Source organism: Trichomycterus rosablanca, chromosome 1 (genome assembly GCF_030014385.1).
Source record: "Trichomycterus rosablanca isolate fTriRos1 chromosome 1, fTriRos1.hap1, whole genome shotgun sequence".
NCBI lineage: Eukaryota > Metazoa > Chordata > Actinopteri > Siluriformes > Trichomycteridae > Trichomycterus > Trichomycterus rosablanca.
In genome coordinates this window covers 26,663,866-26,676,019 of record NC_085988.1, presented here as the reverse complement: position 1 = coordinate 26,676,019, position 12,154 = coordinate 26,663,866, and the positions used below count along the sequence as shown (strand labels likewise).

General features: G+C 38.6%; 1 protein-coding gene across 1 annotated transcript; it reads left to right on the top strand.

The window, feature by feature from the left end:
* Positions 1–4,483: 4,483 nt before the first annotated feature.
* On the top strand, positions 4,484–5,056 carry LOC134316736 (achaete-scute homolog 1b-like). Its single transcript, XM_062997207.1, has one exon. The coding sequence runs from the start codon at positions 4,484–4,486 to the stop codon at positions 5,054–5,056; it is 573 nt and encodes a 190-aa protein (XP_062853277.1).
* The last annotated feature ends 7,098 nt before the right edge of the window (positions 5,057–12,154 follow it).

The window sequence follows — 12,154 nt, the reverse complement described above, 5'->3', positions numbered from 1 at the left end:
ACTTTTATGCTTTTTAACAATTACTTTAGTTAATTTTTCCATCTTCAGTAATTACTGTATCATGGTCAGGGTGGTGGTGGGTTTAAAGTCTATTCTGGAAACACAGGGTGCTTCGAAGAAACACACCTTGGCAGGATGGTAGTTCTTCATAGAAATTCAAACATTTTAAAGTTACTCACTTATGGCCTCTCATGCACAAATAGGGGCAATTTAGTGCAAACCAAGAAAATCAGACATAGGACATAAACTCTGAACTCAGGCCATGTTCATTCCTACTGTGCCAGTCTAATATTAATTTGTCATGGCCAGGGTCACAGAAGGTCCATGGCTACATGGTCACTTTTCTACATAGTCACCTTCCCCAGCGTCGTACCAACTTTATAATGCCATCACCAAAAATGTTCTTGGTTGAGCGCGTAGGCACTGATGCACTGAAAATTTTCTTCCCCTTAAAGCTTCTTTAAGCGGTCCAAAAAGGTGGAAATCAGATGGCGCTAAATCCTAACTATAAGCTCTCTCTGAGTTTCTCAGACACAACCAATTACTACTATTACCTCATACACCTTCCAACTAAAATATAAAAGTGCAGAAACTTTTTGAAGATCCCTTCAACAAAGCCCTTTGGTTTCTGTCTGTGAGGAGTTTTGCATGTTTTTCCCATGTCTGTTTGGATTTCCTCCAGGTTCTGTGGTTTTCTCTGTCCTCATGCAAAGTGTGGGCTGATGACTCTAAATTGCCCTTACCTACATGTTTGACAGTGGGTACTTGTGTGAGTGTGTGTTGTCCTGTTGTAGATTGGCACCCTTTGTAGGATGTATTCCTGTCTTGTGCCTGTTGTGAGTGGGGACAGTAACTGGACCCACCAAGACCTCAACCAGAATGAAGTGATTAGTAAAAATAAACAATGAATATGTAAGCAAATGCTAAATGAGCAAATGTGATGTTGTCGTTCCTTATATTTACAGGACATCTAAATGCCTTTGATTAACATTATGTGCTAATGCAGAGACAATGGAAGTGTACATAGACGAATGTGATACTACTTATGGGAAGTACCATGAAAGTACCTAGAATTCATCTGTAGGGTTCGATTAATTTGCACTTTCATTTTTATTGGCAAATAAAAGAAGAGCCTCATGAGACGTGTAGTAGCTCAAATCAGAAAGAATAGGATCAATAAAATCTCTTACATTGACTGGGTTTCATAACTTTTATTGGCCGCTGCTTCCCTCTGCTGGACGACTCGAATCCATTGGTGCAAACCTGTAAATACAATTTGAATTCAAAAACATATTTTACATATTTTATTCTTTTCATCATTTATTTATTTTCATTAATTACTAAGGTTTGTAGACTGGTTCGATTCGCGGTGGGTTCGGAAATACTCTGGACAGAGCGCCCATTGGTTGCAGGGTATAAATCACTTGCATTCCATTACACCTGGGCTAATTTAGAGCAGTGGAGTAACTACGGGGGGGTCGCTCCACTGGGGGCACTGGGGCCCATGAGCTAGTTACGCCACTGATTTAGAGTAACCAAACCACTTTCTGCAAGTTTTGGGAGGTGGAAGGAAACTTCCAGGAAAGGGGAAAGGACCTTCAAGGAAAAGCGGTACTTGGGGAAATCAACAGACATAGGGAGAACATGCCAACATTTCTCAAACACAATGAGTGGAGGTGTGAAACAAACTCAGATCCCTTGGACTCATGTTTATTTGAGTCGCCCACTACCAACAGCAAGCAAGGTTTCATGCACATTTACATTTTCAGCATTTAGCAGATTTACACAATGAGCTAAACAAGATGAGCAATTGAGGGTTAAGGGCCTTGCTCAGTGGCCTAACAGTGGCAACTTGGTGGTGGCGGGGCTTGAACCGGCAACCTTCTGTTTACTAGTCCAGTACCTTAACCACTGAGCTATCACTGCCCTACAAAAAGTTAATAGATTATGAGTTGACCTCGGACACATTGTTTCCGATTGGTACAGTTAATGAACAGTAAATGAAAATCAGCATATGAACAACTAAAGAACAACTTTCTAGACTTAAAGTTTAAACTGCAGCTTTACTTATGATCACTAGATGGCAGAGTACCCCTACTTCACTAAGCCACCAGTCTTCAGCTGTCAGGCAGATCATAGTGCTGAAGGTAGTTTTGGGGCCAAACAGCCCAAACAAATACCCCAGGTTCAATTTCCTCTGCTAGTGACTTGTAGACCCTGCTGTGTACTAGGGACACATTTATTTAACTTTTGGCACAAATGTGATACAGGTCTATAATGTATTTTGTGTGATCGATGTTACATACATGTTTGCAATAAGTGTGGCTGAAACACCTGAAATAAATAATAAGTAGGGTGTCCATGTAATTTTGCCAATATGATGTAAATTCTGAAATAATATTCCTACTTAGAAATACATTCGCAGCATTTCACAGACGCTTTTGTCTTTGATGAATACAACTTAAGCAGTTGCCCTTGCCCTTGCTCAGGGGCCTAACAGTGGCAACTTGGTGGCAGTTGGGCTTAAGCCTGCAACCTTCTGTTTACTAGTCCAGTACCTTAACCACTACTGCCCAAACAAAACACATAAGTCGTGTGTAAAGGTGTGTGACGAGAAAAAGGGTTGTGAGCCAATCCTAAAGTCAATTTGGGAGGCCGTGAGTCAGTTTCTTCGATTACAGCCATTGAAAACCATTAGTTGACACTGATGCTTCTGAGTCGATTCACGAAGCGCAAAAGTGTACATGAAGCTTGTGCACGAAACTTTGCCCCTCAAATAATATGGGCACATAATGACTATGCAAGTAGCACGTTTACTTTAGGCGACTGGTCATCTAAATAACTTGTTAAGTAAATACAATAGAATTTACTAGACCTACCTGAAAACATGAAAATATGACTAGTCTGCCTTTTTGTAATTTATAACGTAGTTAACTTGAGTGGTCTAATAACTTTTTTAACCTACGTTTTATTATTATTTTTGTTAAATAAATAAAAAAGCTATATAAGTGATTTTGCAACTGATTTAGCCATTTAAGAAGCATGGGCAGCACAGTGGCTCGGTGGGTAGCACTGTTGCCTCACAGCAAGGAGGTCCTGGGTTTGATCCCCAGGCGGGGCGGTCTGGGTCCTTTCTGTGCGGAGTTTGCATGTTCTCCTCGTGTCTGCATGGGTTTCCTCCAGGAGCTCCGGTTTTCTCCAACAGTCCAAAAACATACAGTCAGGTTAATTGGAGACACTGAATTGCCCTATAGGTGAATGTGTGTGTGTGTGTGTCTGCCCTGCAATGGACTGGCGCCCCATCCAGGATGTTACTGTGTGCCTTGCGCCCATTGAAAAGCTGGGATAGGCTCCAGCACCCCCCCCAACACTAATTGGATAAGCGGTTAAGAAAGTGAGTGAGTGAATTTAAGTAGCATTGACCTATTCTATGTGGTAACACAGGTGCATCCCGGACAGCGCCCTGTCCAGGATGTTACTGTGAGCCTTGCGCCCATTGAAAAGCTGGGATAGGCGGTTAAGAAAGTGAGTGAGTGAGTTTTCTATGAGATACTGTATAACATGTGCAATGTTTTAAAATGCACCAATTTTTCTATCCAGTGGTTTAAAATTTCCTGCATGCCTGAATGCATTGCACAGCTCTTGTTTTCTTAGGTCATTTGCACAATATAGCAATGGTGCACTACACTGATAATAAATCCGAACAAAATGGAATAGGATAAACACTTCACTACTAATGCACAATGCTGACAACACAACGTTAATCATTAAAAGCGTCTCTTCTCATTATCATATTGCTATCTGTTCTGTGATCTGCTAAAAGTTCCTTATGGAGGAGCGTCTGCACGGTGCTGATACGCAAATGCCACACGTTCAGCCGGACGCCTGGCATTCACTCAGTACAACCCGGCAGCACCTTGGATACCACTGTGTTTCGTCCAGTCTGTATTTAGGATTTAAAGCCAGGGCTGTGAAGGAGGGTAAGAAGGGGGAAAAGAGCGATACATTGTTTGCTTGCCAAAGGTACATTGTTGGATTCAAAGCAGCAAAACTATTCGCTTTTTTCCTTCTTTATTTTCCTTTCTAGTTTGCAAGGCGTTTGCATCCACCAATAGGCTTTCAGGCTGGAGATATTGGAATGTAAATGAGCGGAGCGTGCGCTGGCGCAGTGAAAGCGCAGGATTGTTTATTGAGGCTTGTGCAGCCACGCGTCTGGCGCGCCGAGCCGCAGCCCAGCAGCAACCCAGCAATCCCGCAGCTGGGCGGAGACTCTCCAAAGCAGCGTGCGTCCTTTCGAGGGGGGTGTGGGGCGCGTGTTGAAAAAGGGCCCGGTGCTGCCAAAGTTTGTATCAGAGCAAACTGCTAGGGGGGAAGTTCACACTTGGAGCACACGCTTAAGACACGCGAAAGTAGGTTTCCACTAGGTTCTTAGTTTGTAGGTGGACCTCTTGCTCCTGTCGTCCTGGCGTACCCCCACCTCGAGATGGACAGCAGTACTGCTACAGCGCAGCCGGCACAAGGTGCGTGCCCGTTGGGACGCCTCATTAGTGCGCAGGAGTGCGCACTTTCCAACGCAGACTCCAGCCCAAACAAATGCAAAGTGCTGAAGAGACAGCGCTCCAGTTCACCAGAACTTCTCCGATGCAAAAGAAGGCTTACATTCAACGGCCTGGGCTACAGCATCCCTCAGCAACAACCGGTCGCAGTGGCGCGCCGCAATGAGAGAGAACGCAACCGAGTTAAACAGGTCAACATGGGCTTCCAGACTTTGCGCCAACACGTCCCGAACGGAGCCGCCAACAAGAAGATGAGTAAAGTGGAGACCCTGAGGTCTGCGGTGGAGTACATTCGGGCTCTGCAACAACTTTTGGACGAACATGATGCCATTTCGGCTGCGTTCCAGTGCGGGGTCCCGTCTCCCACCCTGTCTCACAGCTACTCAGCGGATCCAGAGTCGCCTCATTCATCTTACTCATCTGACGATGGGAGTCACGAGCACCTGAGCTCTGAAGATCAAGAGCTTTTAGACTTTACGACATGGTTTAACAGATACTGAAAACCTTATGAAAGCCAAACACTTGTTAGGCAGTGACTGACCAGAACCGTTTATGGGCGTGCGTTTTTACGCGCATGGTCAATTTATCCACTCTAATCTGGATGCACATGATTATGCCTTGTCTTTTCTTCCAGACTTGGCACTGACATCAGCCCAAACTCTAACAGCTTTATATGTCTGGGACAGATCAAGTCTTGTTCTTTCCAGCAGTGAGGATTAAACCAGTGCTGTTCAACTCGCATCACCAGGAAACCTCCTCGATTAAGGAGAAAGGACACCTTGATAAGAGTTGAAAAGTGCAATTATTGACTTTGATCTTCTCTCTTGAATGCCATCTACATGAATGGAGCTACAGTGTGTAACTTTCTGGTTAGAAATAACTATTAAAAATTTTAATTCAGTAGGGAAAACATGCTTTAAATCGTGGTGTTCCTGTTCTACCCTGAGGTTACCTGAAAGATCTAAATAATGCAAAATCAGTGCTGACGGATCTGTTTTAATGACTCGCATCATTGTGGATTAAATGCACAAACCTCTTTGTTTATTCACTTAAATTATTGTAAACAAAAGGTAGGATATGTGCTCCAAACTAATCTTTCTAAAGTATGTTCTGCTTGCGTTCAGTAAAGTATCTTTATCCCATAAATTACGCGTTGAGGCTTCAAAGGACTGTTGTGATCCAAAAGCGCGTCCAGGATCAGTGCGCATGCGCTGTTTACACACACTGGAAACTCCATAGTAAAGGATGTACGCTGTGTTTGTTACATGGTCTGTCTCTGCTGATTCAAGTTGCTGAAACTTGTATAAGATGTAATGTATTGTTAAAAAAACAAATGAAGATTTATTTTTGTATGCCGAACAAAACAAAATGTACACTGTACACTGTACACTCTGACAAAGATCATGTTGATTAATTAGTCAGGAAATATGTTGTTGTTGCTTTTAACAATAGGATGCGATAGAACTGATTAGACATGATGCTCATGAATATGAACTCATGTATGGAGACTTTTAATGTATGCACTTGTTCTCAATTTTCTGTAGACTGGAAAGTGTACATATGTGATTTTTACAGATATGCTGTATTTTGTGTAAAGGTTTTTATATATAATTAAAGTCATTCTATTTATACATAAATACTCTCTGTCTCTTTTTGCAGTCCAGACATTCTTACTGTTGATAAAAAATTATAATTTGCAAAACTACAGTTTTAGTATTAGTACTGTTATTGTGTAAGATGTGATGTTTGTTTGTATGTGTATTATAAAACCTTCAAAAGCATTTTTGTTAAGTATTCCAAAACACTGTTTATAGTATTATGACACCAATTATTTTATTTTTCTACCCCCCCTACATAATTTCATAAGTGTTGTGATTTTTACTTGTACTTTTAATGTACACTTAATATAAATAATATAAACTGTTTTTATTTAAATCATTATAACCTTAATTTATAGGACAACAACTAAAGGACAACCAACCAAAATTCTTGTAGTTTAAAGAGGTTGGGTGACCCAAAGCAATATTCCACAAAATCACTAGATGTGCGTCTTTTACTAATAATCTATCAAATTTAAAAACATGTATTAAAAGTTCTAAAATAGTGGGCGCCCAGGTGGTGCAGGGAGATATTCCGTGACGTGCTCTCCTCAGCAATTTGGTATCTCTCAGCAGCGGAAGACAAAACTGAGTGTGCTAAATCTGGAGGAAAATGGGAAGAAAAAAAAGTTCTAAAATAGCATGCATTTATGTATAAATAGATAATGAATGTAATTAAAATGCAATGCCAAGAGAGGCAGACACACAGTATTTATAAAAAAAATATTGAAAGTTATTTAAACCACTAGGGTCATACAAACTGACATGGTAAACCTAACCAGCCTAACCATAAATGTTCGTGGAAGGGCTACTGACATTGACAGCACATCTCAAAGGCCATTGGTGGCCCCCTTTATATAAAAAAAGACAGACTGCCAAAAATATACCAGTATAAAAGTTTTATCAATTGACAATTTTTTTCTAATAAAATATGTTCAAATATGTATATTTGGTGCACACACCACCTGGCATTAAAAAGAAATTGCACAATAAGACAAGTACTTTATCAATTATTTTTAAATAACGTAATTGGGTGCAGAATTACACATCAAGCCCTTGACCCATAACTGTCAAAAAAGGCAGGATAAAAACACAAACATAACTCCAGTTCAAATACGCTGGAATGATTCTTGGTGGAGATTGTCTTGTGTATAAAACCCTGATTCTAGAGATTATGGAGATGGATTATTTTACCCTTTATTTTGAGGTCTTTAAAATAACTGCTCATGAAGGAGGGGTGGGACTTTGGGTCAAACTACTGATTACAGACCAAAGCTCCAGATAACATCCAAGGTACAGCCTTACTGCATCCCCAGCTGCCTTATTCCCCTTTCCCACAAATCAAACTGGCCTCTCTGTCGAAGTGTTACTTACAACAGTCTATTGTGTGAGCTTTTGAAGGCCATTATACATATTATAGCTCTCATCCATTGTAATCAAACGTGGTGGCAATGGAATGAAATAATGACTTGAATTTCACCTGCAGGCGTTTGCATTTGAAATGAGAGTAATAAAAGAACAGGGACCTCACATTATGACCCTTAACAACAAGGTTACACTCATTTAGAGGTCTATTGCCTTTTATACATACAGATCTAAATTTGTTTCCATAAAATAGCAAAACACATTGGGAAGCAATTCCACAGTTCATAAGAAAACTCCACAGGCTTGTTTTTTTTATTTTTTTTATTTAGAATATATAACCACATAATATATAAAAAATATAAATACAATAAATGCATTGTTTTTATGAATGCATTATTCAAACTACAGTTACTTTGAACATGTTTAACCTTGATTTTGAGCACTGCTTGAAATAAATATAAAAACTATATAAAAAATAGTACTTGCACAATGGGCATGAACAATGGGCATGAACAATTTTTTGAACAATTGCTGAAGAAAGGTTTTTTATTTTTATTTGTGTATCTTTGATTACATTGCATAATTCTGCACATAACCTGCTTTAATTTATAGACTTTATCCACTGAAATGCACCTGTAACGAGTTACAGAAGTTGAGCCTTGAGTTAAAAATCTAAAGTTGTCTTTAAATGATTTATTCCAAAGAAGGCCACAAGGTGATCAGTTGTTAACTCATTATTTGTTCCTGAAATTATTATATATGACTTACAAAAGGTGCAAGGGTGCATGGTGAAGAAATCTGGGTGGAATTTGGCATGTTCTTTCTACATCCATGTGGGTTTTCTGCAGGTTCATCAGGTATTTCCCAAAAGCATGCCAGCAAATAGACTGGACAATCTAAATTTCCAATTAATGTGAGTGAATGTAAATGGACTTGTCCAGTATGCACCAAGTGTTTAGACATCGATCAGGATCAAATGAGTACTAAAGATGAATAAATAAATAACACAAACATCCATATAATTACTCTAATAATCTTGCAATACTCTTATAATCTTGCATTATTAATATAAAATGTTTGTGTGCATTACTATTCATCAGTATGCAGTAACCCCAGCACCACAACTAATAGATGCTAATTCCATATGCACAAAAAGACCGCCTTGAACAATAACAAGAAAAACTTTTTTTTCTATGGCGCACACTTTGACACCCCCCTCTTACCATCGGTTACCCCCTCTATATACACTGATTGCTCTGTAGGCAGGTGCAAAGCCACGTGCCTGCACTTAGTGACCCATTGCTGCTATTGGTCAGTATCTTATGCTTGTGAACTTTGAACTTGCCAAAAAAAAAGCAAACGATTAAGGTCAGCAATTATTTATCCCTTTATACAACCTTCTATATTTGTTGAACCAACAACAGACACATATTTGGCATGAAATCACTTAGTACTTTAGCTTTCAGCAGATATTCTCTTTCACCCATTATTATTCCTTTTTCTGCATTAATTTCTTATAAACCATAGACTATCTTACATGTTATTTACAATTACAGACAAAAACAAAAACACATTTCTAGAAAAAACTTTCATACTTAAATGCTGCATGTTTTAAGTTTAACCCATTTAAAATGCTGTGTAATAAAGAAGCAAGAAATTTCAGAAATATTAAAGTAAAAGACAACAACAGAACACTATTACTAAAGTGGTTATTCTCTTTATTAATTACAAAGGTTCACATAGAATTTCTTATCCCATTTAGGATGATTATAAGGATGTTTAAAATGAGTTATTAGTTAAGGCAGATAGTGTTTGCTTATCATTATGACTTGAATAGTAAAAATCCTGGCTATTTAAAGGAGTTATACTGTCACAGTGTCTCTAATTTCTCACTGACATATCCATGACCTATATACTAGGCATGCTCAGAAATATTGCAATTTATGGCTGACTGCTTGGTCCACCCTGCCTTCGAGCCAAAACATTACCTTCTATACTTGAGCCAGGCAAATGACTTCTTTTAAGTCGTCCTGTCATGATCTACTCATGTTGTGATTTGCTCATCTCATTATAATAACCCTCAATCCCAGTGTTCTACAAAGAAGGTAAAGAAGTATTCTATCAATTTTGTTTTTGTTCATTTGCACTTCAAAATTACAAGCCCAAATAAAAAAAAGTTAAGACAGTATAGAAATAGCAAAACAAAAGCAGTGTTTCTTGCATTAACATTGATGTTTATATCACTGTAGAGAGCATAAACCAAAGATATTTAATGTTTTTTATGGTCACCCTTATTTTATTCATTAATATATACCTCCATTCCTTCATTTCAGCCTGCACATTTAAAAAAATGGTATGGTACAGCATTTACCACTTTGTAATAATGCCATTTCTTCTCACAACACTTAAAAGACATTCTGGCACTGAGGATACAAAGTGATAACATTTTTTAGGTGTTTTGTCTCATTCTTCTGGCAAACACATCTTAAGGTGTGCAACAGTATGGGGTTGTCATTGCCATGTTTTTGGTTCCAAAATACTCCACACATTCTCTATTAGATACAGATGCCACTGCCCAAAGTAATCACCAGTTTGAAATCACGTCACTGTTTTTTTCATCTATTGACTAGCCCTTTAATTGCCCAGTCCCAATTTTTTTTGGAATGTGTTGCAGGCCTAAATTGCAAGAATGGAGGTATATTAAAAATTATACAACAGTTAGTTCCGACCTTACAATCTGATTGGTTGAGAAGCGTTGCTAACCATGCTGATATTCGTGATAACAGCACGGTCTTTTCACACCATAACTGTATTACTCCGCTGACGCGTTGCCATTAACGTCAAGCTTCATGCACATAAACGCGCACGCAGGCGACACAGACTTTTTTCCCTGATCGCGTTTTAAATCCGTTATCTGAAATACTGTACAATCTAGCCCAGTGTGTAGGGAACATAAATCAATTGTCTAATTCACCCTCTAGTGCACTATGTAGGGAACATAAATCCGTGATCTGATACACAATCTAGTGCACTATGTAGAGAACATTAATGTGTTTGTTACGCAAACAGTTAGCTTAATAGCCCAGTTAGCAGCTCCTAGAAGTTCTGTTCTCACCCATATCCTTTGGTGTGTGCGAGAGGTTTTTTATTTATTTTTTCCCTTCGGAGGTTCTTGACTTTTTCTTCTTGTTCTTCTTACCTCCCTGAAATGAGTTTTTGCAACTTGGGATATGTCTGCTTTGTAGTGTTAAACTTTATATTCGTTATGGAACTACTTTTTGGCGAAAGGTATTGTCAATATTAAAGCATATTTATTATGAAATTCAGGGCTTCTTTGATTTTTTTTCTTTCTTTATTTTGTAAAAACTGTTGTATAAAAGCAATAGAACACTTGAGGTCATGTGTTATTCGTGATAACACACTCCTTCTCGTGTTCTATTGCTTAAATGAATTTAAGTTAACCAGCTAAAACATTAAATACTTTGGGTTCACACTGTCTGCAATGAAATGCAAGTTAATGTAAGTAACACTGTGTATTTTTAATTAGCATTTTCCATACTGTCCCAACCTTTTTAAATTTAGGGTTGTACTCACAATGTATTTTACTTAGTACTTAGAATTCTGAACAAAGAGCATATATTTATTAGATAAGACAACATAAATGCAAAGACAGTGGCACTTTTTGATTTAAAACATCTATGGTTAAAAAATGATTAGATTTTTAAAGAATTGTGGCTCAACTGTGGCCTATTCCTCTTAACAAACCATCCTCAATTTACCAAGGTCATGGGAGTCCCAGTTTAAAAATCATTTATTTACTTTATGGATTCAAGTCAATCACTGCTTATTTTTTTTTTTTACTGTGTAACTGTTGTTCCTGCTGTTTTCAGGTCATCCTCCAAGTCTCTTTCAAGTGCCTGTTGGCTTCTCTTTGGCTTCTCAACTTTATTAATAGTGAAATAGCTTGTGATATACTGTATTGTCTGGCAATAAGTAAGGAGGCATATGCTCTAAACACAGTAAATGCGAAGGTAGACCATTTGGCTAGGCTAACAAATGCAGATGTAAATCCTTTTAAAATCTGTAATGAGCGCCCAGGTGGCGCAGCAGGATATTCCGCTAGCACACCAGCGCCGAGATTCTGAAACTTGGCGACCGGCATCTAGCGGGCATAAGTGCATGCAGGGAGGGATGACCAGAATATGTGGCCGGGGTCTTCAAATGCTGTGTAAGGACCCTGATTGGCTAGAGGCACCTGTGCTGAGTGCATGGGTGGAAAAGGGTTCCGTTAAGGGCTGCGTGCGGGTCAGGGAAGGCGTGAGCAGCAATATACCCTCCTCAACTGCAAAAAATCAGGGAGAAAATGGGAGAAAAATGCATAAAATATATAAATATATATAAAAAATCTGTAATTAGTACTTAATTTAGTTACATTTTATTATCTGTAAATATGTCAGAAGTTCGTCCAACTTTATTGAGGTAAATCAATATTATTTTTAATTTAATTTATTTGTATTATTTAGGCTAAATACTTTTTAAATGAACTTTTTCTATTAATTTTGATCTCCACAGACAGTGCTAGAAACAGTCAGATTTTAAATATATGCAATAATTGTACTCTGAAACCTAAAAAAT

What these genes read in the sequence shown, in the direction of transcription:
- LOC134316736 (XM_062997207.1), top strand. Translation starts at nt 4,484, where the DNA reads ATGGACAGCAGTACTGCTACAGCGCAGCCGGCACAAGGTGCGTGCCCG.